The following is a 27,964-nucleotide window of genomic DNA, read 5'->3' on the forward strand; positions in this document are numbered from 1 at the left end:
TATAATGTGCCGGTTTTGTTCATGAATGAACAGTCTTGGAGAAGTGTTTTTAGTCGGTGGACGAAAGCTCATTTTGTTAAAACGTTTTCGGAAAGTCAATCGTAAATAAAATATTTAGTTTTATTTTATTTGTTTTGGTGAGGTTCGTTTGTTTTTATTTCAGTCTCTTTCGCTTAAAGAAAATGTGTGTGGAAACAAAACGCTGATAAATACGAAGAACAAATGAAATACGAAGTGAAAATACATATTACAAAAGATATAAATAAATATTTGGGATAAAAAATACACAATAAATACTAAAGATACATTTGCATATATTTTTAAAATACAAATATTCATGTGGTGTGACAGATTTATTTAAACGAAACTAAAAGTAATTAAAACAAAATAAAAACCATGTGTATTTCATAGTTTTAATCATTGAAAAAGATGAAAGAGAGAATGCACAAATAACGAAGAGAGTGAAAGAATATTTAATATTTTGTTTTCTTTTTAAACAATTAATATGCAACAAGTTTATACCAATTAACTAACTACATACTAACAACAAATCCATGGAATAAATTAAAGAAATAAACCAGATATAAATTTTTATTTGTATCTGGAACTTATATAAATTCGAAATAAATATTTCAAGTGATTTTTTATTATTGTTAATTTTTTAAGTGTTTAAATTGAATACTACAACAATAACAACAACATTGTGATGTTTATTTATTAATTAGTATTGCAAAAAAAGAATACAAAAATTCATTTAATAAAGAATGTTTATTAAATTGATCAAAAAATAACTTGTTATACAACAATAACCAAATGTTAAGCATTTTTTTCTTAATTTTTAAATACTTATTGCACATTCTGTGGCCTCCACCCAAAAATTGTATATCATCTAAATGTTTGTAGCCCATCCAATAGTATTCAAATCTATAATAGTTTAAATTTATGGCGATGAGTAAGTAAGGCAAACTCTTTTAAGCAACTGGTTTAGAAAACCTTCTTAGAGTTACATTAGCGTGGTGTGTTATGAAATATTTCAATTTCAAAATTTCAGAGTTTTTAACGGATTTTTTAATGACTTTCTACTGAAAGTTTGTGTAAAATCGGATATCATTAACTCGTCACATATCGGTTCTGAATAGGACAAAACCATGATTGACAACAACTCGAAGAATTAAAAAAAACAAGTTGCATGATGTACCCCGTTTCTCTATTTTTCACATCGAGAAAAATTGTCCGAAAATTTGTGATCATCCTGTATAAAATATTTAAATATTTGTTGTTAAATTTTAATGCGTACATTTTGAAAATAAACTGAATAACCCCCTTAAAAACTGGAAGACCATCATATTTTTATTTTTTTCTCGATTTGAGAAAAATACAGAAACGAGGCACTGGTTGTAAATAATAGATAGATAGATAGAATAGATAGATAGATAGATTGATAGATAGATAGATAGATAGATAGATAGATAGATAGATAGATAGATAGATAGATAGATAGATAGATAGATAGATAGATAGATAGATAGATAGAGATAAGATAGAGATAGATAGATAGATAGATAGATAGATAGATAGATAGATAGATAGATAGATAGATAGATAGATAGATAGATAGATAGATAGATAGATAGATAGATAGATAGATAGATAGATAGATAGATAGATAGATAGATAGATAGATAGATAGATAGATAGATCTAGATAGATAGATAGATAGATAGCTAGATAGATAGCTGATAGATAGATAGATAGATAGATAGATAGATAGATAGATAGATAGATAGATAGATAGATAGATAGATAGATAGATAGATAGATAGATAGATAGATAGATAGATAGATAGATAGATAGATAGATAGATAGATAGATAGATAGATAGATAGATAGATAGATAGATAGATAGATAGATATATAGATAGATAGATAGATAGATAGATAGATAGATAGATAGATAGATAGATAGATAGATAGATAGATAGATAGATAGATAGATAGATAGATAGATAGATAGATAGATAGATAGATAGATAGATAGATAGATAGATAGATAGATAGATAGATAGATAGATAGATAGATAGATAGATAGATAGATAGATAGATAGATAGATAGATAGATAGATAGATAGATAGATAGATAGATAGATATATAGATATATAGATAGATAGATAGATAGATAGATAGATAGATAGATAGATAGATAGATAGATAGATAGATAGATAGATAGATAGATAGATAGATAGATAGATAGATAGATAGATAGATAGATAGATAGATAGATAGATCGATCGAATATATCCATTACATGTAAAAATAAAAAGTACATATCTCAAGTTATGCAAAAAGACATGATTTCGCATTTTTGAAATCTCCGTACTCAACTCTATATTGTGTCAATTTTGTATAAAGATCGGTTCAGAACTTTTGAAAATGTCGAATTTTTTTAGATGTGTTTTACTATAGTATTGTATTGGAATTCAAAACTTTAAAACGTTCTCCTGAAAAGTACAAAAAGCAACTTATGTACTTTTGCCTTTTTACCACAGAAATATTTGTGCTCCATCGTTTTAAATTCATGGTTAAATGCCAATTATGTCTGAATATGTGTGTGATGATGCCATCATTTAACGTTTGTTATAGCAAAAATATTTCGAAAAAATCTTCAACACAATTTAGTATAAATTTCTAATTTGGACAATTTGGATGGGCATTACTTATGTATGTTTGTTTGTAAACGCTTTGAATTGCAAAAAAGGTTAAAGAATATACGAAAATTTAAAAGAAAGTTATACAAATTTCAATTCCATATTTAATTATTGTGCGTGCCTTATAATAAATAAATTTACAAAACATTGAATTTATACCTATATGTATGTATGTATCATACATAAATGCACAAATTATATTAGATAGACATTTAGGATTTAAATAAATGCAAACAAAGACCTTAAAATTTAAATACAAAAATCACAACAATAATAACGGCAACGATAAGATCGCCAACCATGGAATAACAATTCGATACAATATGATCTGAATATAAAACAAGTTAGAGTGTTGTATACGACTATGCCGAATCTTATATACCCATCATCAAACCGTATGCCGTAAATGGAATGCTCACATATAAACATTAGGTTGATATTTGACATAGGGCTTAAGTCAATTATGGACACATCCCTTTCGGATTCACAAAATATTCACTTCTAAAAACAAAATATATTTGTCCAACTTTTAAACCATGAACATACATACATATATGGGCGGTCAATCGGGGTCAATTATAAAATTCGGTAGAGATTTTGGCTTGTAAGAAACTTTCTTCTATATATCGCAGTAGTGAGCGTTTAAGTAATTTTCTGAGGGGGACCTAATAAGGAGCCAGAATATACATACATATATACTTTTGTGGGTCTATGATCAATATTTTGATGTGTTACAAACGGAATGACAAAATCATTCTTTTTTGATGGTGGGTATAAAAAATAACAAACAGACCGACAAAATTTGAAGAAGTCGTAACCCAGAGACTAAAATTATACCCTTAAATTATAGCGAAAAAATAATTCATAGCGAAAATATAAAGAATCTATCTAACTTCAAGACGACTTAACATATGTTGTTTATAAAACTGAATTCGCACTTTATAATGTCTCGAATATGGTGATAAACGGTGTTTTTTAAACTTTAATATGATTCGGATTCAGCGCAACTCAAACCTTTAGAAAATTGTAATCTGGTCTCAGTGTAATAAACATTTGTTGTTCTGTGTAATATTTAAAACCGTTTGAATATTTAACGAATTTATTTTGTTTATTTTTTTCCATGGATTCGTTCGTTCAAATTGACAACAATTAAAAAAATTAAGAAATAGAGAGCGAGAGAAGAATCACAAGCAACAAAAACTCAACTGCAGCAACAAATTAAAAAAAAAAAAAAAAAACAAAAATGACTTCAACCTCAACAATAAAACGATTTATATACATTTTCGATGTTCTTTGTACAGTAAGTATTATTTTTGTTATAAATATTCTCGTATCCGTACATATCTACAAATATTTTCCCTAGAATTTATAAGTTATTTAAGTTATAAGAAACGGACCTACCCGAATAGGTGCCATGTGCTAGGATTGTATTACAATACCAAATATATAATTTAAACTGAATAATATTTATACCCTACATATGTAGCAATATTCGGTGGCGTTTCATGTACGTTAAGATACACCAAAAGTGTCATAGTGTCCATGGACGTTATGATACACAAAAAAAAATGTCCATGAGGATGTATATTAAAAAAGTTTAATTTCGTGAAGCCGGTGTTGGAAACCTGATTTTAAAATCCCTCCGACCGGTCGAAGGCCGAATATACAGGACACATTAGGTAATCTAAATTGCAGCATATGTACATCAAAGGAGCATTTCTATTAGACAACCCAGAGTTCCTTTCTTAAATTATAAACAAATATTCCAATACATATCTGTTTTAGTTAGTTAGTTAGTTTGAAAGGAGGATGTACATACATATATGTATACATCTGTATACATATACATATGACCGAAGAAATACACCTAGGCCACTATCGGGCCTGTTGTGCGCTCCTTATAATGAAAAAAAAGGGAACTGAATGAATTATTTTTCAGTGTTCATAAACTCAGTTTCCTGAAGGTAATTCCTAAGAATCTTCCAATCAGTGTTAGTCAGGAATGTTATTTCCGGAATAACATCACTTCCAAGATACTTGGATCTAACTTCGACGAATGCCTGGCAGTGGCAAAGAAAGTGCTCCAGAGTTTCACTGTCCTCTCCACATGCTCTACATTCGTCTGAATCCGCACGTCCAATTTTGCATAGATGTGCTCGTAATCCTGTGTGTCCACTCAGAATACGTATCATCATACTAACTTCAGACTTGCTCATTTTGAGGAGATTTTTTGTCTTGCTCTCATGAGGGTTACCCCATAGGATCTCGTGGTTCTACAAACTGTTTCATTACTCCAAGAGGCCTTATGGGATTCTCTCACCCATATTTTTAGTTCAGCTTTTGTTGCGTCGAATGGTTTCGCGTTTGTCAGGTTAACTGCCTCGAGCTCCCTACCCTTTAAGGGCCAATCTTTAGGTGAAAGATTAGCGATTAAATTAAAATTAATCCTCGAAAGATGTTTTTGAGTACTCAATTAGTTAATTTTGTTTGCAAGTCTAAGCGCCCAATGGAGGTGGTTTAATCTTAAGCACGAAATGCAAAAGTGTAAACAGCAGATGCAAAAAAATTAATAAAATTTTTATAAATATAAACATTAAAATGTTCTATTTATTGATAAGTATAAATTATGGACACTTCAAAATACATTTTTTTGTTTTTAATTTAAGTTTTCATTATTTTTCATATTAAGTTTACAATTATCTTCATCTTTTTTATAAAATATGCAATGTTTTGATAACAAACTGTGACATTTTCTGTTGTTTTGTATGGCAACACTGCGAAGTTTAATCTTGTACTCAAAAACATCAAAGGGTATTAACATAAGATTAAATTTATTTTTAGATTAACTAATCTGATTATTAATTGGCATTTGATTACCATCTCAAAAACCCGTTCTAAAGCTATTACATTCGCCCTTTCGTTACCGACTACTCCCGAGTGGGCTGGTACCCATATGATGTGAACCTTACCTCTGGAAGAGTATTCAGTTAAAGCTTTCTTACAATCCAATACGGTCTTAGATTTAGTTCTATCTAATATCGCCCTAATTGCCTTCTGGCTATCGGTAAATATATTAAGCGCTGTGGGCGCCATATTTATTGTATTCCAATTTACGCATTCCGTTATTGCTCGTATTTCTGCCTGGAAGCTTGTGTTATGATTTGTAAACGGTGGTATATTTCTGTTTCTGGGTCTTCAATAAAGAACCCCAGCCCCACTTTGTCCCCCAACTTAGAGCCATCCGTGTAACAACGGATTCCTACTGGTATTTACTCTAATGTTCCGCTTGACCTATTGGATACTCCTATGTAGTGTTTTATATGCTCGGGCATGACCATCTATAATTTCTCAAATTTAGAGTAAATACTTTTTGAATCGGTTAGATATTGTTTAGCTTCCATTCCGTTATTGATATCGCTATCTAATTGATTTAATAAATACAATTAATACAATTTTTGAATTCAAATCGGCCCTTTATATTCCACATAGAGTATTAAAATGTACGCCGAAAAAGTATATCTCTATTTCCCGATCGTTAAATAAGTTTCCGTGGCAAATGTTTTATATTTTTTGATATTTATTCTAAACAAAATCTAATTTTTTTTGATACAAAATTGGAAATTTTCAATATAAACAAGTGCCATTGTTTGACCCACGACATATACAAAGGGGAAAAGTTAGGATAGGTGCTGCTTACCCAAACTTGTAGATTATACTATTAAAAATTCATGTACATTTTTTTGTGAATGGTTTTAGAAATTCGATTTTCCCGGGAAGGTTATTGCTCCAAAATGATCGGAGAAAAATGTTATCGTCATTAGAACACTACTGGCTACCACGTAGTGAAAGGTCACAATTTTGGTTATTACCCTAATGTATGTATGTAACATATCTATATATGAATGAATGTATTCATTTTTATTTTAATTGGAAATTCAATTAAATTTTAGAACGTGAATAATTTGTTTTAATTGATCATTGTTTTATTTCGAGTTCTAAATTATTTTATATTTTTCGTTTGAAATAAACGGACAAACATTTTAAAATAATGCATACATTTTCTCAATATCAATTACTATGCTGGAATTCCTGGAAGTTATTTGAAATTTTTAGGAGAACTACATTTTATATTAAAAATTGTGAATGATTTTTAAAATTTTAAAAATCTCATGCATATAATACATGAAGACTCAAAGCCAATATGATGCAGGGCAGTCTAAATATTTTATTAAATATTACCGCGCAAATCCTAATAATTCTTTAGAAAAAAGACAACAATTCAAATTGGAATATCTTTTCATATATTTATGTAAAAATGAATGAGTGGTTGTATGTATGTTTGTTTGGACTTTATAGACGGCTAAACGGCTGAACCGATTTTCTTGAAATTTTCAGTGTCTTCCGGTATGTCTGGAAGGAACCATAGGCTAGCTTTTTTTGGAAATTTAAATAGGTGAGGTGTCAAGCCCACATGCATACTACAACAGCTAGAGTCCCCAAATTTTGTATGAACAACTTTGACATCCATATGAAATACATGTTGACAAAATGGAAAGCCTATGTACAGTGGGCGTGGCACCTCCCAAATAAACAAATCTTAAATTAGTATATTTGAAAAAGTATAACAACTAGAGTCCTCAATTTTTTTGGGAACCACTTTAGTATCGACATGAATATTTAGGACAAAAATTTGGCGGACTAGCAATAGGGGCCGTGGCACCTCCTATAGGAATTATATACTAAAATTAGTTTGTCTGGGAAACTATTGGAGTTAGAATCTAAAAATTTTGCAAGATGACTTTTAATATCCATGTAGGGGGGCTTGGCACCTGTCATATGAATTAAATACAAAAATTCGTTTATCTCAGAAACTATTAGAGTCAAAATTCTAAAATTTTGCACGAACTACTTTGACATCCATATCAACATTTGTGTGATAAATTAGCGGACTTTATTTTAGGGGCAGGTACCTCCCATATGAATTAAAATATTTTGTACGAAGAACTTTAACATCCATGTGAACATTTGGAAGAAAAATGGGCAGTCTATCATTAGGGAGGATTAGCACCTCCCATATGAATTAAGTACAAAAATTACTATATCTGGGAAACATTTAGAGCTAGAATCATCAAATTTTGCGAAGAACTCTCACATCCATGTAAATATTTGGGTAATAAATTGGTGGACTTTTAAAAAGGCGCTCCCACACAAAAATTCGTATATCTGGGAAACTTTTATAGCTAGAATCTTGAAAAATCGTAAAATCTCTTGTTAATTTATATTGATTTTTGGGTAGCAAAGCACACAGGGTATAGCTAGTTGGAATATAATAACAACATATTCTTTTATTATTACTTATTATTCATTCGCTGCAAATTGTATGAAAAGATAAATAATTTTGAAAAAAGAAAAACGTTAAATGTTCTATTGTATGATGATTATTTCGAAAAATTTAATTTACGCTTAAGTAATTGAATCAGTATTTATTATTAAGTGCAATTTAACTGATATTTCTAGAGGGTTTCTGGTACAATTTTACTTTTAAATTGCTCGGGATAACAATTATGAATAACAAATAATTACTAGTATTGTAATCGAAATGTGAACGTTAAAGTAATTTTTTTATCATCTCGCTTTACAATATTATTTATTACTCATGCTGCATATTCAATATATATATGACTGCTTAAACTGTGTTTGTGGAGTCCCTTGTACGGGGGCTATGTGTTATTCTGCACCGATATTTTCCAATACCAAACCAATCTTTTTACGGAGAATATTTGAAAAAAAAAATGAACTAGCGAGATCATGTCCGTCCATCTATCTCTTATCACTATAAGAGAGCTAACATTTTTTTCACAAACATTATCTATCGTGTTAGGATGCTCCCCTATAGTATCGTATTCATAAAATCTCACCTCAACAATGATTGGTTATAAAAAAATGTCGTCTGATCCTACTACTTGTTAGTATAGGCTATCATATTGTCGAGCATGTCGACTATCCCATATTACGAAATATTTTTTTAGTGTAAAATATTTTAAATACTTGAGATATAGGAACAGATTCAGAAGATGCGAGTTTTCGTAATTGGTCTTTATATGGGAATCTAGAACTGTGTCAGATTTGATTACAAAATTTAAGAAATTAATTCTAAACCGATTGGTGGAAACATTTCAAGATGGATGCAATTTTTGTAAACATTACAAACATCAGTACAAACGCACACACAGTGGGCAAGATATAGAATAGAATATAAAAATAAAACATTTTCTTATTGAATTTTATTTTTGTTGTTTAATTTTCAAATGATCAAATTATTTTGCGATCTCTCACATCACAAATATGTATTTTTAAAAAAAAATATAAACAAAATTTTACTTATTTTTAAAAATAAAAAATAATAAAACATTTGTTGGCTGCAAAGTTGCTAAGATTAAAAAAAAAAAAAAAAATAAAATAATAAAAAACTAGAGGTTTATAAACAATTTAATCAAAAGTGGGCGTCGCTATGATTCAAACCCAATTTTTTATTTTTGGCAAATATGTATCAAAAATTATACAATATTTATTTTTTTAACTATAATTAAATTTTTTTTCTTCAAAATTGTTGTTAATCACCTAGTGACGCGTCTTAACAAATATCTGTTATCATAATATAAATAGGTAGTTTCTACGTATAAAACCTATACGTAGTATTATATATGGGTAGATACATAGTATGTCTGTATCTTATCTGTACAATTTTATATAGTGTGTAATAATATAAATAAATTTTCAATTTCATTTTCAAATCTGCGCGGAACAACCTGTGTTACTACCAACCGGTAGAGTTATTACCCAAGTAATTTAAAATATTTGCTTTATGTTGTTATTAGTTGGCCAACTCAGTATGAACTTTTTCCCACAATAAAAAATTGTTTTATCTAAAAAACACAGGCATATACATATGTACACATGTGTAGTATGTACGTAGACAATACAAATAAAATTATATAGAACATTCATTCAATTCAGCGACATTTCATTGACAATAAATTAATTTATTTTATTGTTAGCAACAGTTTGTTAGAATCAACTATGACTAATTAGGGATACATTCAGAAATTGTTAGAAGGTTTAAATGCTATTTATATGGGTAATTTCATGTCAAGTGGCCCAACTCAAAAAATCGATTTTGACGAAATTTGCAGCAAGCTAGGTTAGGTTAGGTTGATAGGAGAATGTATACTACATCAAATCCGAAAAAATACACCTAGGCCACCATCGGGCCTACTGTAAGTTCCTTTTCATGAAAAAAAAATCACTGAATAAATTATTTTTCAGTGTTCAGAAACTCAGTTTCCTGGACGTAATTCCTAAGAATCTTCCAATCAGTGTTAGTCAAGAATGTTATTTCCTGAATAACATCACTTCCAAGATACTTGGATCTAACTTCGACGAATGCCTGGCAGTGGCAAAGATAGTGCTCCAGAGTTTCACTGTCCTCTACACATGCTACATTCACCTGAATCCGAACGTCGAATATTGCATAGATGTACTCGTAATCTTGTGTGTCCACTCAGAATACGTACCATCATACTAACTTCAGACTTGCACATTTTGAGGAGATTTTTCGTCTTGCTCTTATCAGGGTCACCCCATAGGATCTTCGTGACTGTTTCATTATTTCAAGTGGCCTTATGGGATTCTCTCACCCATATTTTTAGTTCAGCTTTTGATGCGTCGAAAGGCTTTGCGTTTGTCAGGTTAACTGCCTCGAGCTCCCTTCCCTTTAAAGCTATTACATTCGTCCTTTCGTTGACGACTACTCCCGAGTGGGCTGTTACCCATATGATGTAAATCTTACCTCTGGGAGAGTATTCAGTTAAAGCTTTCTTACAACTGAATACGGTCTTGGATTTAATTCCATCACCTGATATCGCCCTGGAAGCTTGTGTTATGATTAGGTAAAAGGTGGTATATTTCTGTTTCTGGGTCTTCAATATAGAACTCCAGCCCCATTTTGTCCACCAATTTAGAGCCATCCGAGTAACAACGGATTCCTACTGGTATTTGCTCCGCTTGACCGAGACATTCTATCTGGGATCAGCGTTTCAAAGTTTCCGACATATTCTGTGTCTGGTATGCGATCAGGCACGTCCGATGATTGTGTATAACCTTCCAATATGTCCAGTATACATTGATGGCGTGTCCAAAAACCGCCTAAAGTAAAGAGACGTTCGGCTGTAAGCGGCGCCTCATATCTTAAATATGTTTCAATGGGTGGAACATCTAGCAACGTTTCCAGAGCCTTGGTTGAAGTAGTACACATGGCACCACTTATACTCAAGCAGCATGTACACTGAACTCCCTGTAGTAGTTTGATATTGCACTTTTTGTCTAAAGCAGTCCACCAGATTATTGAAGCATAAGCTAGAATTGGTCTAATTACACATTTATAAAGCCAATTTGTCATAGTAGGACTAAGACCCCATTTCATGCCTATAGTTCTCCTGCATATCGCCCAGCACCAATGTGCCTTTTGATCCTATCCTCTATGTGGTGTCCCCATTTTAATTTCCGGTCGAGGATTACACCTAAATACTTAACTTTGTCTGTCACTGGTATCTTTTTGCCCAGGAAGCAAGGTTCAGTATACGTAGAATTTTTCGTCTTGTAACATTGAGGTCTATCGGTTGAGCCCATTTCAAGGCCGTATTCAGAGACTCCTCAGCTCTTCTACACAAGTAATTTGGATCCTTTCCCTTTAAAAGTATTACGACATCGTCTGCATAGCAGACAGTTCTATGTCCTTTCTCGGTTAGGGTACTTAGGAGGCTATTAATCGTGGCAACCTAGAGTAAAGGTGACAAAATGCCACCTGTACATCTATCAGCTTATCCATCTGTTCCTTGTGTAGTTGATCCAGTTACAGAGCACCCGGTCAACATAAAACTGGTCTAGGGATTGGATAAGAGTATCAGTGTGCACGTTATTGAAGGCGCCTTCGATGTCAATGCATACCGCCAGTGTATACAGTTTGCTATCAAAGGATGCACCTATGTAGTGGACAACTTCGTTTAAAGCGGTTTCCACCCCTCGTCCCTTTACATAAGCATGCTGCTTAAATTTTAGGTCTTTGTCTGGTATACTGCTTTAAACCATACTATTGACTATCCGTTCCAAGATTTTAAGTAGGAAGGATGTAAGACTTATCAGTCGATAGGACTTAGGTGTCGCATAGCTAGGTTTCCCTGCTTTGGGTATAAATATTACCCTTGCATCCTGCCATTTAACTGGGGTATATGTTAATTTGAAGCATGCATTGAATATTTGTGACAGATTTCGGAAACCAGTTCCGCCTCCATCTGCAAAAGTGCCGGGAAAATGCCATCCCTGCAGCTTTATAGGGAGCAAAGCTGTTAGTACTATTGGATAGTAGGTTAGTATTAGTCAAGAACTGCTGGAGTCAGAGGGTCCCACAAAGTAATCACAAAGCCCTTAAAGGTAATGGTCAATTATGAACCAATCCAAATAGATTTATTATTATATAAAAACTAAAAAAATTGTTCTCTCAACAGAGAACTACAATGAATAAGAAAGCTTTCAAATTGGCTGGGAGGTGAGTCAGCTGTTTGAAGTCTTCTTTGGATGTTTTCATTTCTTATATACCATGGTGTATAAGATTAATAAATCCATTTTCTGGAGTATGTAAATATCTATGGGAACTATGTGAAATTTTGAACCGATTGTAATAATCTTCAATTATGTTATGCCCGAAAGAAAATACTGATGAGAAATAATGAAAAAATTTAGTTATTTAGGAATTTAGGTCATATCTCCGTTATTTATGGATAAATTTACCTGATTTTAAATAGGAAACTTTTCGAAAGCATGTCGGATATAATTTTTAAAGATTTGAATCTCGCAGATATCTGTGGCCTTCTGAAAACTGTTCTCAATTTATGGATAAATTTATCTGATTTTAAATAGGAAACTTTTCGAAAGCATGTTTGATATAATTTTAAAAGATTTGAATCTCGCAGATATCTGTGGCCTTCTGAAAACTGTTCTCAACGTACATACGGACAGATAGACGGATATGTGTAATTCGACTCCTCTATCTATAAGGATTAGGAATATATGAATGTACTTTATATGGTCGGGAAATTATATTGTGAAAATTACATACTTATCATCAAAGGTGAATTGTTCAAATAATTGTATAAATAATGTATTGTTAAGTGACTTAATTTGAATGACAATGACTTCATATTCGTGATGTTATGTCATTATTATATAAATAAGAATGACATAACATAAATAAATTTAATTGTTTTATCCTTAAGATTCTAACCTGTTGTGTGAATACTGAAGGACATCGTTAGGCGTAGCAGCAACATACGATACAAATATGAGCAGAAATGCATAATAAACCCGTATAAAATGGTGTAGGGTATACAAATAAGATATTGCTCATTAAATATGTAAATTTGATGAGACAATTATTTAGTATTCAATTACTTCAATAAAGATTTGTATCTTAAAATGATTTACGTGTTACAATTATGACTTTAAGTTAGTCATATATAATGGAGGGGTATGTACTCGTAATCACTTTCCTTTAAAAGGGTTGATCAAAATCGTGTTTACGCTTATTTCCTAAAATATTTGAATCATTTGAATGTAAATTTAATGGTTAATTGCAACACGATTTTTTGTGTTGTGAGCAAACCTTATGAGAATTTTACAATAACAATCAAATTATATAATTATAATCGTGTATAATATTTAATTTTTTTTTGCATATTTTTTTTAAAAAGATTTGTCATCTAAACTTTATCACTTAGTAATTTTGTAATTAACTACATAAATAGTATTTCATTTGAAACGTTTAAATTAATATGACCATGTTTATTTAAGCATAAATAAAGTTTATAGTATTAAATTATAAAAATAGAATTCTGTCATTTAACCTAAAACATGAAACGACATATTTACAATATGCCTAACACCAGACAGTTTTCATTTCACTGAAGTGTTTGAGAAAAAAAACCAAACAATGTAATTATTATAAAATTTTTCAATTTCATTTGTGTCAATTGCATTCAATTTTGAAAATTCTAAAGAAATTCTCTTGAATAAAGATATTATTTTTCTAACGAATATAATTTAAATATCTTTATGTATATTCATCGTATTCAAATATGATTTATTTATTTTTTTCAAAGGCGTTAAATTGTTTGTTTTGTTGATCTTAATGGTAGGAATATAAGTTTTTTACTAAAATGCTAAATTCTAAAATATTTATTTATATTCAATAATATACATACAAAAGCTGAATTTAAATCAATTAAAAAAAATATTACTAAATTTGAACACAAAGAGTATGTGACTTAATTCCATTTAAATTGAACAAGAAAGGAAATATATAAATTCTAAAATTTCTAGAATTCATAATTAAGTTTTTTAGAAAAACGTCATATTACTCGGTTTATACATATCGGAGGAACAAATTTGACATAAACAAATTTACTTTTTCTATATGTTTTGATTATTGACGGTATGTTTTTCATGCCAAAAAATTTTTTTCGGAGCTGTAAATATACAAAAGAGGCTTAAAAGGTTGGTATATGATTGTCAAGAGCTTAATATCACTAGATTATATTGGATCGCTTTAGCGCGTTCCATTTTTAATTTTGACCGATTTAAATTGCAAGATTCTATCTAGTTTAAGAAATATACATACATAATATAAACAAGTAAGAAAGTCTAGTCGGGCGTGACCGACCATATGATACCCTACATCAGTTATGAATATTAAATGTGATTTATTTTTTATAATAAAACATTTCGCTTGAATATTACCTTGTTCCGATACATTTAAGCAATTTATGGGTGAAAAACTAAATTTCTGAAAGAGGCTTTATATGGGGGCTAGGGACAAATATGAACCAAGTCCGATAAAATTTTGTGAATATATTTATATTTATATAATATTTATTTGTGCTGAATTTCATCGCGATATTTGTGTTTATTAATTTTGAACATTAAAGTCATTTTCTGAAGGGGACTTTGTATAGGAGCTCGGGTCAAATGAGGCCCGATCTCTATGAAATTTGGCAAGGTCATCAAGGCTTCTATAAAACTTAGTTGTGCCGCTTTTTATCGATATACAGGTATATTTAACATAACAAGTAGGAAAGAATAGTCGGACATGGACCACTATAGGATTCCCTACACCATGGGTATATTTTAAAAATTATTTATTTTTCATAAAAATTCTGTTCAATTTTACCTTAATTCCGATGTATTTAAGCAATTTATTGGTGTAAAACTAAATTTCTAAAAGAGGCTTTATATGAGACCTAGAGTCAAATATGGGCCGATCCTCAAAAAATTGGGAAGAGGGTTATGCTGAATTTCATCGCGATACTAATGGTTATAAGTAAATTTTTGGACGTTTAAGATATTTTTTTAAAGGGGGTTTGTATGGGGGCTAGGTTCAAACGACGGCCGATCATTAGTGAAATAGTAATGTATATTTGACATAGTTTTGTGTTAAAAACCTGAAATCGGAAGTTCAGGTTGTATGGGGGCTAGGTGAAATAATGGATCGATTTCAAAGTGATTCTGAGTCGATCGGTATACTTTAAGGTGGTGTAGAACCAATATTTTTATGCGTTACAAACATCAGCACAAACGTATAATACCCTCCCCACTATAGTGGTGTAGGGTATAATAATGAGCTCAGAAGCCCTTTTCGGGGGGTTCTGTTGTATGGGGGCTAGGTGAAATAATGGACCGATTTTAAGCATTTAGGCTTCGTCCTTAGGCCAAGCAAAGCATGTGTGTCAAATTTCATCCAATTATCTTGAAAATATCGACTCAGAAAACGATCCAAAGCGATTGGTGTACTTTAAGGTGGATATAGGGCGAATATTTTTCTATGTTACAAATATCAGAACAAACCCAATTTACCCTCCCCACAAAAGTGGTGAAGGGTATAATACATGGTGCACATGTAGGCATTAGGTCTCTAATGCATACATGTGCACAATGTTCATACATACATATGTATGTACATATTAGAATATCCGTATCGTTCACAACATGCAATATCTGTGGCAACAAAGGAATCTTGTATGTTCTGCAAAAATTATATTCCATTTTTGTAATTCTAGTATCTATATAATACGAAAACATTTTTAATCAAACTCTTTGTGACTTACGAAAGTAAGAAATTGTTTACTAACCTTTTTCCGTAAATATTAAGAAATTTCCGTATATTTTACGGAAATTTCTTCGTTAAGGCATGCGATTTTTAATGAAAGTAATTCTTGTATTTTACGAAATTATTTTATTTACAAGAAATAAAGATTTATTTTTGTCATAATAGTAAAGAAAAATATTTCATATGTTATTAATTTTTTTCGTACAATTTTGTACATTATATGAACGAATTCCTTGTTGTGACACCATGAAACACTTGGTACAATTTAGGAAAGTTTTCATATACATTAGGCCTGCATTTTTTCAGTGTATATGTCTGTAGTGCGTGGATTAGAGTTTCTTATTTCCTGGACTTTTTTAATTCGGGAATTGATTTAAAAAAAATTTTTCAATACATAATAACCTACAACATTTTTATGGAATATTGTATTTTTCTTAAGTTTTCGACATTTCTGTATCATTAGAAAGTGATAAAAATTATATTTAGTTTTTATGAAATAAAATTTATTTTTATTTTATATAGTTATGAAGATTTCCTATAAAGAAATATCTGATTCATATTAAGATTATGATTTCTTTATAATTTTAAGCTATTTCACAAAATTTCATTGGAAAGATAACTAAAAGTTTTAATCAAAACTTTCACTAAAAATGTTTAATTAAAATTATAACTTGATATTTTTTGTGAATTAACAATATTAATAAGGATTTTACGCAGTAAATATTCCCGGGGATGCCCGGGAAATTTTTCCCGCTTAGAAACCCTAGCGTGGATTTATTTTATTGAGTTCATATATGTCAGTACTTTGTCAAAAGGACAAATAAATTAGTTTGATGCGTCACAGTATGAATTTCCTTTTTTAAACACGTGTTCTTTCAAATCAAGTTATATTACAAGGAAATAATTCATAACCTGATTTAATATTCATTCAAAATAAAGGAGTTCGTGGTAATCGCAGGAAAACTAATCAATGTATTTAAAAATTTATTTCAGAATTGTTAAAAAATAAAAGAGTAATAATTATCCGCGAACGAAACACAACATGCGCAATGCATATTTTACGCAGTAATAGCAGAGCAGTACCAAAAAAGTGCATATCATTCCTTATATCATATAATTTTGGACTTAGATTTAATTACAGAATAGCAAGATTATAAATTATATTAAATATTTACTATTAGGGTGGAAATGAGTTAGAGAACTTGATTGATTTATTAATAAAATACGAACAGAAAATAAATATCAAAACTAAATTAATCAATGATCACAAATCAGATGACGTCTAGTCATCTAAATGATTTGCGTTCGAAAGAAATTTACATACATTAATACAAAACCCACAATGGCCTTGAACTATTTCTTATACTTTTTTAAACAATACAATCGGAAACATTCTTCTTTTGAAATAATTTTGTTTATTTCATTATAAATTCTTTGACGTCATCTTTTCAATATGTATCTTGTTGCAGACATACACCACTTCTGATACCCTATATAAAGAAATGTAGTATATTGAGGTGAACTAAAAAATAGAGTTTTCAAAATTGCTAACTTTAGTAAATAGTCCTGGCGAAGTTTAAGACGTTTTCTTTAGTTTGTGAAGGAACAAATCATAAACCATATATTACTTAACTACTGCAATGTAATGCAGGTGGTAATTAGTAGGCCTTAAAATTAATTTTAATTTTAGAAATTAACTCGAATATATTTTAATTAATTTTTATTGAGTTTACAAAACAATAATTATTCGGAAATTTTCTGGAAGAAACCCTACTTAAAGAGTGTCCTTGAGATCAGATAAAATCAACAGCAACTATTTGTAATTCGTCTGGAGAACATCAAATGTGTCTTTATATGACGCCAATTTATTAATGGACTTTATGGCGTCTACGTTATGATTATTTTACTTATTAGACTTTTACTTTCACCCACCCATTTTGGGTGGTGTTGGAAAATCTACATGTTGTTTTTTTTGTTATTATTTTCCCAAGAATTATTTTATTTTTGTTATACTTATTTTTTATTTACGCTTGAAAAAGTTCTGTGAAATGTGCTTTCCTATAGAAGTTGTGTCTAACGATGATGTCATCTTTATAAACAAATAAATTAATGTACAATTCATTAGAAGGATACTAAAATATATAGATATAAACATAAGTATGTTTAAATAAAAAGTATGATGAAGGTTTAAAAACATGTTTAATTTTTAGTGTTTTAAATAGAATACATTAGGGTATTTTTTTTAGAGAAAATTAAGGACGATTATTCTCTCTCTTAATATAGAAATCTGAGTCAAATCGTATTAAGTTTAAAAAAAATTAAGCCATGAAACATTTCTAACCTATTTCTGGTTTCAGTTTAAATAAAATAATTAATAATTATGAGGAATTCTATTCTAAATTTAGACCATTTTGCAAGGAACTTAAACCCTATCTAACTTCTTATCGGCAATATAATACCTCGACAAACGTTTCGAAAAAAATACATAAAAATACTACCCTAATTCTAAATAAATATCAAATAAAATACCTGTAGAGTAAGATTTTTATTATTAATGACTTTAAATATTTGTGTTGTTTGTATCAAATTTCCTATAAGACCTTTAATAACCAATATTTTGTTTGAATAAAAAGAATTTGTTGTTTGTGAAGGAATCTTAACAATGATTCGCCAATTATTTCCCAATGTTTGCGTCTTACCAAAATAAATATAAATAAAATCAGAATATAATCGCGTAAGAATAACTTAAGTTATACCACCCACGTCTTTTGACAATTGTAATATGATTTTATATGGGCAATTCCATACCATCGTACGTAACATTTCAATACCAACAAAGTGGATTTTGCATAGATAAGAGTAATTGAAAATAATTTTGTTATTATGTTCAATTGATTTGGAACCTTGTTTTCCAAAATATAAAGTAAAACAAGGGCATATCATACGTCAACGTAATTGATTTTCAGGTACATGTAAAGATTTTAGTTTTTTACACCAGGAACATACGTGTATTTCCTTCTGTTCATGGGGCTAGGCGAAATGATAGGCTTCGTCCTTGGGTCAAAAGAAAAGTATGTGGAGAATTTCATCAAATTATCTTGAAAATTGTGTAGAGTGCGCACAATCTTTACAGGGACACACATACAAACATATGGACGGATATACATAGCTAAACCGACTCAGTAAGTGATTCTGAGCCGATTGGTTGTAACGAGGTTTTGTCTTCGGCCGTGGTAACTTAGTCGCGTCCAGGGTCGACTTACGGATCCACAAACCTTAAATAATAACACGATATATTTACCTTTTCTGGGGGTTAACTTAAATAATCTCTTTACTGAATTCTATTCTTTAAAATACAATTTGACAGATAAATAATATGAGTTAATAGCTACGATAAGATGTATCGGTCGGTTCGGCTGCTTTATCGGCTTTAGCTTTGGAGTTTCAGACAGGATCGGTTATCGGCGTACGATGAGTCTTATAATTAATTATAAAAAAATATCTTAAATATAACATTTGTTCTTACCCTATGGAGACCGACGACCGAAGTCACGGTAAGAACTGACAACCGAAGTCACGGTAAGAACAGGCGACCGAAGTCACGGTAAGAACAGATAACCGAAGTCACTGTAAGAACAGGCGACCGAAATCACGGTAAGGGCCGACAAGCCGTTAAAGATTTATTATTTAACACTCAACCCAAGACTTAGTGTTAGTTTCAAAAATACAACTGATTCTACAAGTAAAATTCTGTCGGCTCTTCAATTATTTCATTAATAATTTCCGAGTCTTTATTGGCAGATTCTTTCTTGTGTGAACCGCCCCTGAATGTATCACTTTCAGTTTATTTTCCCATAAAAATTCAATTAATTACATTTAGGTTATCTTACAAAACTAAAACAATTAATTCATTTTCCTACATACTATAGTATAAATAATGGACTTTCCAATATTATCAGAAAATATAGCTATGCATGTCACTTATTTAAAACATTTTTTCACTTCCGATCCATTCCCCAAAAAATGGGATTAAAAAAGGGATAAATTCCGAGCTTACGAACTAACTTATGTCTAATAACAAAAACTTATAAACTTAAATAAATATATTTACAAAAGGTAATAGAAAGATATTTACAAGAGGTAAGAACAGAGTGTGGATTCTTCTATGGTAAAATAGGAGGTCTGCACTCTCATAGAGGAGGCCAGCTTCCCTAAGGGTCAACAAATCGACAGGTGAAAAATATCTATACATCTGAACAGTCTCCAGATCATTAGCCCTATTAAAGCATTTCCTGACTAGGCCGTTATCCAAGGAACGGGCTCGCTCTAAAAATCTGATTGCCATTTCCACCATGAAGACATCAATACCATCAGGTCCCAAACGGGGTCTCATACCCAGACATGCGACTAGCACACACACGCCTTGAATGTAACACAACCTGATCTCTTTATACTAATTTGTAAATAAACTAAGTGGGAATTCTATTGTTATAAGCAATGCCATGTATGAAAGCAACATGTTCGATTGAATGTGTTGTAAGTTGGCTATGAAATATTAATATTTGATTGATTGAATATATGTAAATTGTGTATGGGAAACAAATTTAAGTAGCGGAAAAACTATATATAAGAAATATATAATACAAATATTATTTGTATGTAGAAATAGGCACGAAATTATTTATACGTTACATAGAATTTGGACTATGATATTTTGTTGCAACAAACCAAAGACTGTTAAAATTATTTAAAATCGCTTCATTATTACAACTAGACACCATACTACCGGACCCGCAAATATCCCTTTATAGCTAATAATCATAATACTCTTACTTCAAACATCTATATAAGCCTTAAGAACACTACCAATTTTCTTAATGATCGGACCCCATTTAATCCTAGGTCTCATACAAAGTTGAATTTCGGAAAAATAAACTTATAAGAACTAGTATTCTGAATTTATTTTATGTTGATCGGCCCATATTTGACGTGGTTTACGTTTTCATGGAAGTGCCTATATATAGACACAAAATTAATTATTCCAAACCATATGTTTATATCTATCCCTACATATTGATTAACACTTATGGTGTTTAGGGTTAAAATAATCTAACAGCTGTTTTTCAATTTAAGTTTATGGGCAATTTCGTGTCAAGTGAACCAACTCAAAATCGATTCGGATGAAATTTGCCGAAGTTAGAGGGGGTTAAATTTGGGCATTTTGGTCATACAGGGTTTTTTCAAATGAGTGTAACTTTTCATTGGTCCTAGCAAAAATTGTCCAAAGAAGTTTAGATAGCTATAAACTAATAAAAAAATTAACTGATCATATTGTTTTAATGTGAAGCTATCTCTGGATTCGGTATTTTTCGCAGTATAAGGTGCCAGTTCGGAACTAGTAATTTTATTACATATTTGTTTTTTAATTTTTCAATGTAAAAGAGGCTTGGGAACAGTAAAGATATGACTTTCTACACATTACAATGCAATAAATTGATATTCTGATCTGTATAACCGATTTGTAAAAGTGCTTGTTGGTTAACAAATAAAAATTATAAACTCATTTCAAAGCGTAAAATTTTGCTAACCGCAATATCTGATACCATAGAAATGTGGTTACTAAATATTATACAAAATATGTACATATGTATATATTTATTATACAATAATCTAATCAAATGTTCCATTCTTTAAAATTACACACAAATAGAATTATTAATATATTAAAAAAATTAATTACATTTTAATTACAATGATAAAGTTTAGTAAATTTCTTGAAAAGATTATGAAATGAAAAGTGAATTATGGAGTAGTAACCAATGGGTGTTACATTTAATAACTGTTCAATACTTAGAACTTATGTACATATGTATGTAGTATACATGAAAATACCAGTAGTAAACAAGTAAGAACTTATAGTCGGGCAGGGCCAAGTTAATTATAATTTAAAAATTATTAGCAATTTCATTTCCAACAAATTTTTGTTAATAACAATTCAAATTATTTTAAATTACTTCCAAACACGTTCTAGCCATTATTACACCTTGTAACATTTATCGAAAAGCGCTTTTACACGTGGAAAAGTGAATAAAAACACAGTATATTTATACCCTACATCCACTTTAAATTATATCGATCGACTCAGAATGACTTCGTGAGTCGATTTACTTACATCCGCCCGACCTTCAGTTCGTATGTCTTTTGATTACCTACCTGGTAGACTTCGATCTAAGAAAAACTTTGTAAGAATTCCTATATTAGTTTCTGCAAAATTGTTATTTATTATTATGTGTCATTAGTTTTATCTTAAGATTTTTATTATAAAACATAATTCAATTACATATTTACTAAAATAAATTCTATTTTTATTATTAATTACTATAGCTATTGGCAGCAGTATTAATTGGATTCGGTATATATGTAATCTTAACGTACGAAACAGATGAAATGGCCTCAATAGCATCATATGCTTATATGGGAGTCGGGATTTCAGTGATTGTGGTTTTACTTTTCCTAACCATTGGAGCCGCTAGAGAAAATGTTTGTTGTACTATAACGGTGAGTTATAAAATATATTAATAAATTGTAATATATATTTTTATTCTTAAACATCTGTTTAATAAAATTATATAATTTATTGATTTATATTTATTAATTATTTTTTCCAGTTCATTATACTGATGATTGTGGTCATACTTGCACAAGTAGTGGTTACGTTTCTTTTAACTAAAAGTAAAGAAAGCATTTCCTCAAACTTATCGAATACTTTAGATAATACATGGGACGATGAGATTAAAAATCCCGGTGCTATGTCACACTATGAATCATGGGTAAATATAAAAATATTTTTTTTTTTCATTAATACCTATCGAAATTATTATATTTTGTTTTCCAGTTTAAGTGTTGCGGTCGTGCCAGTCCTCAAGATTATATTGTAAATGGACGTTTACCTCCAAATAGCTGTTTCGAAAATAACGACTCCTCAATACCAGAAAATCTCATCGAGACAGGCTGTCGTATTAAGTTTGATCAATATTGGACAAATTTACTAAATGTCTTTAATATTGTTGCTTGGGTTTTAATAGGTTTAGAGGTGAGTGTGAAAGTACAGCGGTCAAGCTTCTGTACACCAACCAGTGTTGTCAGGTTAGCTTTTTTGAGGATAAATTTAGGGTTTTCACCAACTTTTTAAATTTTCTACCAACTAATTTAAATTTTTACCTGCAAATTGAAGTGAGTTGCTACATCATATGGTGTTCATATTAAAATTGTAAAAAACTGTTATAGATTCAATGGTTCTCAATTAATCCGGACTCAACATGCTTAATTTCAATAGAAAACTGTAAAAGTTCCAGTTGGATAATGAAAAAAGTACCAAAAATATCACTTGCTCATTTTGTTTGAATGAAATCAAATTTGCCGTTTTTACTCCCTTTTGGTACTTTTTTCCTCACCATTATCGAAATAAGAATTCCATTCCAAAAAGTATCAAAATCGTAGTGGAACATTCCAATTTCCAAAAATCCCGTCTTAGTGGATCTATTTCAGCTCTTTAGCTTCAACCATTTAGGCTGTGCGATAATGAATCAGTTAGTCAGTCAGTTACGCTAGAATTTTATATCTATAGAAGATAATGATGATATAGTTTAAATATAAAAATTTTTAATATATATTTTTTATTTTATCTTTTCAGTTGATAATAACATTCATTTCATGCTGTCTCTGCAATAGTATTCGCAACGATCGTAGGCGTACTTACTATTAAATTTTACTCTTATTAGTTTTAAAACAGTCATCGGCAAATACATACAAGAAAAATATTAATTTAAAATGCAGGGAAATTACCGGAAAAATTATGTTCATTTATTATATACACAATTTTTTAACTCTACATACCCGAAGAAATGTATGTAGTTTGAGTATTTTACAACTCTATAATGACAGAACCTCGCCAGTATCGCTCAAGTGAGAGTATTAAATAGATGATCGATTGTATGTAGGTTTGAAGGCAAACGTATACAAAAGCCATTGGGGCCCCGATTGTTTGTAGATGACGGTTTTTAAGTAAAAATGGTTGCTTTTTTTATACCCTCCACCACCATCAGTGGTATATATAAATTTGTCGTTCCGTGTGTAACACCAAGAAATAATCATCTAAGACTCAACAAAGTATATACATATATTCTGGGTCCTTATGATATTCTGAGTCAATTTAGCTATGTCCGTTTGTCCGTCTGTGTAAAACACGCTCACGTTAAAATTAAGCAAAGGAAATCAACCAAATTCACCCAAAATATATATTATTATCCTAAGCAGTTCGGCTCACGACGTAAAAAGTTATGAGTAAAAATTTCAGACTACCTCGAAAAAGATTACGTTTTATTCCTAATTATTTTGAAGTTTTCTCAGAAACTACCAAAGATATTTCGATGAATTTTGTCACACATTATTTTTTCAGGGCAGTGATCAATTATGTTTAAAAACTTTACAATCGATCCAATATTTCCAATAGTCCCCATACAAAGGTATATATTTCCGGAAATTAGTTTATCAATAATAACTCCCTCAAATATATCGGTATCAACACAAAATTTTGTACATGCAAATATAATATGAACAGAAATCATACTATCAACGTAGATCTCAGTCGGTCCACAATTGGTCATAGCTCCCATATAAGGTCAACTTCCTAAAATCACCTAAACGCACATATTTCATTGATAAATAAAGCTATTGTGATAAAATTCTAGTTGAATATGTTTTGTGTACATACAAATCATTCTACCAAATTTTACGGATCGGTCCATTATTGGTCATAGGTCCCATATATGGCCCACTTCCGAAAATCATTTAAAAGCACATATTTCATTGTCAAATAAAGCTATCTTCGACACAAATGTGTTTTTTTGTAGATGACGGTTTTTTTGTAGATGACTTTATTAATTTTTTTCCGGATAGCCTCCCATATAAGGTCCATTTACGAAAATCACTTAAACGCATATATTTCTTTGAATAGTAAAGCTATCGATATAAAGTACGACTTGAATATGTTTTGTGAGCATATGAATCATTCTACCAAATTTTTTCCGGATCGGTCCATATATGATAATAGCTCCTATATAAGGTCCACTTCAAAAAAAAATCACTTAAACGCACATATTTCATTATCAAATAAAGATATCTTAATAAAATTCGACGCAAATATGTTTTGTGTACATATGAATCAATCTACGAAATTTTTCCGGGTAGGCCAGTAATTGGTCGTAGCTCCTATACATATTGGGTCCACTTCCGAAAATCACCTAAACGCACATATTTCATTAATTAATAAATCTATTGCAGTGAAATTAGACTTCATTTTTTTTGGCATATAAATCATTTTACGAAATTTTTTCCTTATCGGTCGATAATTGGTCACAACTCCCATATAGGGATTTTTTCCGAAAATTACTTAAATGCACATTGACAATCAAAGTTATCGGGATAAAATTCTACATAAATGTGTATTTTGTATATATAAATCATTCTACGGGATTTTTTGCCGGATCGTACCATAAGTTGTCTTAGCTCCCATATAAGGTATACTTCTGAAAATCACTTAATACCACTTAATTCGTTATTTAATGATTATATCCGCATAAAATTCGAAATGAATATGTTCTGTGTATAGATAAATCATTCTATTAAAATGTGTTCGAACTGGCCTTTTAATATAAATTTTTCTGGACCTATTTAAAATTAGTTTGACATATGCATAAATGTTAGTAGCCTCAATACGGAAACAAAAATTTTGCCAAGTTATCTAAAAATTAGATAGTTAAATGGGTTTTAATAAAAAGTAGCATGCTGGTGGAGGGTATTTAAGATTCGGCATAGCCGAACTTGTTTTAAATTTTATTGGTAATTTAACAAATGACAAAATTTAAAATAAAAAACATTGAACAATTAATGCAGTAGTCCTTTATTATAGTCTAACAAAATAAAAACTCAAAGAAATATTTATTTAAGATTGTTTGAACCTGTGAATTATTAATAAACGAAATACATTTAGAATTATTGCCTGTAAGCGGTGCCTACAGTAATGTATTTATATTTTTATATGGTCACCTTTTTGTATTTAATAAAACATTTTAAACCTAAATTTTAATAGTTATTTAATCTTAAAAATCTGTCCGTTTTTAATATATTTATTAAAGGTATTTATAAAAAAACATAAATGTAATTTATTAAATAAAACATAAGAAACTGTTAACGAATTGAATTCGTTTGGTTTAATTTTGGTTAATTTCACTCGCTTAATGTATACCAAGGTAAGTAAGTGTTTACTGGATATTTATGTCTTTAAGAGATTGTTTCTGTTTTTGTCTCCAACAGAGATCTTTATTTCTTTATTAGTTTAATTAGATTACATTTTTATAGTTTTTTAGGCATACATACATACATACATATTTATTTGTATGCTTAGGTTTTTTCACACAACAGTTTGTGGTTTGCGTTTTAACGTTAAAATTGTAGTTTATCTCTTTAAACCTTGCTACTTTATACTATGCCAAAGGAGATTCATGACGCGGGCAGGAGGCTGGAGGATATGGAGGAGACCATGAAACTCCTAATGGACTCTCATTTCCCACCCGGTATGTCGAATAACATAGATGAACCGATATTGGAGGAAGAGGAGCCTAGTTAGTTAGTTAGTTTGAAAGGAGGATGTACATATATACATCGAATCCGAAGAAATACACCTAGACCTCTATTGAGCCTGTTGTGCGCTCCTTAACCAGTACCTCAGGTGGGAATCGAACCCACCACCTCCGGTCTACCAGACTAGAACACTAACCACTAAGCTACCGGAGGCCCCAAGGGGAGTGTAATACTGAAATAGTTATTACATCTCACATGGTTAAAGGCGCAAACAAGAGCTTTGCTCCCTATAAAGCTGCATGGCCGGATGGCATTTTCCGGCACTTTTGCAGATGGAGGCGGAACTGGTTTCCGTACATCTGTCAAAGATATTCACTGCATGCTTGAAATTAACATATACCCCAGTTAAATGGCAGGATGCAAGGGTAATATTTATACACAAACCAGGAGAACCTAGCTATGCGACACCTAAGTCCTATCGACCGATAAGTCTTCCTACATTCCTACTTAAAACCTTGGAACGGATAGTCGATAGTATGGTTAAAAGCAGTATACCAGACAAAGACGTAAAATTTAAGCAGCATGCTTATGTAAAGGGACGATCGGTTAAAATCGCTTTAAACGAAGTTGTCCACTACATAGGTGAATCCTTCGATAGCAAACTGTATACACTGGCGGTATGTATTGACATCGAAGCGCCTTCAATAACGTGCACACTGATACTCTTATCCAATCCCTAGACCAGCTAAGAAACAGATGGATAAGGAAAAAGTTATCTAGCGGTATACCACAGGGTGGCATTTTGTGTCCTTTACTCTGGGTTACCACGATTAATAGCCTCCTAAGGACCCTAACTGATAAAGGATACTTTAAAAGGGAAAGGATCCAAATTACTTGTGTAGAAGAGTTGAGAAGTCTCTGAATACGGCCTTGAGCTGGGCTCAACCGAGAGACCTCAATGTTAACCCGGCGAAGACGGAAATCTGCCATTTCAAAAGAAAGACAAAAATTTCTACATATACTGAACATTGCTTCCTGGACAATAAGATACTGGTGACAGACAAAGTTAAGTACTTAAGTGTAATCCTTGACCGGAAATTAAAATGGAGACACAACATAGAGGATAGGATCAACAAGGCACATCGGCGCTGGGCGTAATGTAGGAGAGCTATATGCATGAAATGGGGTCTTAGTCCTACTATGACAAATTGGCTTTATAAAAGTGTAATTAGACCAAATCTAGCTTATGCTTCAATAATCTGGTCGACTGCTTTGGATAAAAAGTGTCATATCAAACTACTACAGGGAGTTCAGCGTACATGCTGCTTGGTTATAAGAGGTACCATGTGTACTACTTCAACCAAGGCTCTGGAAACGTTGATAGATATTCCATCCATT

At 30.9% G+C, this 27,964-nt stretch overlaps 1 protein-coding gene across 8 annotated transcripts; it reads left to right on the forward strand.

The window, feature by feature from the left end:
• Window positions 1-26,181, forward strand: LOC119614219 (protein late bloomer). Of its 8 annotated transcripts, none has more exons than XM_037970751.1 (7): window positions 32-101; window positions 164-373; window positions 3,879-4,009; window positions 22,310-22,483; window positions 22,594-22,755; window positions 22,821-23,018; window positions 23,619-26,181. In XM_037970751.1, the coding sequence occupies exons 3-7, from the start codon at window positions 3,953-3,955 to the stop codon at window positions 23,688-23,690; spliced, it is 663 nt and encodes a 220-aa protein (XP_037826679.1). In that variant the 5' UTR covers window positions 32-101; window positions 164-373; window positions 3,879-3,952; the 3' UTR covers window positions 23,691-26,181. The 8 variants fall into 8 exon arrangements, with proteins under 8 accessions (XP_037826379.1, XP_037826495.1, XP_037826315.1 ...); XM_037970628.1 differs by having other exon boundaries at window positions 41-101; window positions 3,873-4,009; XM_037970451.1 differs by lacking the exon at window positions 164-373 and having other exon boundaries at window positions 1-137; window positions 3,873-4,009.
• Window positions 26,182-27,964: the final 1,783 nt, after the last annotated feature.

Source organism: Lucilia sericata, unplaced genomic scaffold (genome assembly GCF_015586225.1).
Source record: "Lucilia sericata isolate MDLA Ls3-8-SP2 unplaced genomic scaffold, ASM1558622v1 Contig000002F_arrow, whole genome shotgun sequence".
Classification (NCBI taxonomy): Eukaryota; Metazoa; Arthropoda; class Insecta; order Diptera; family Calliphoridae; genus Lucilia; species Lucilia sericata.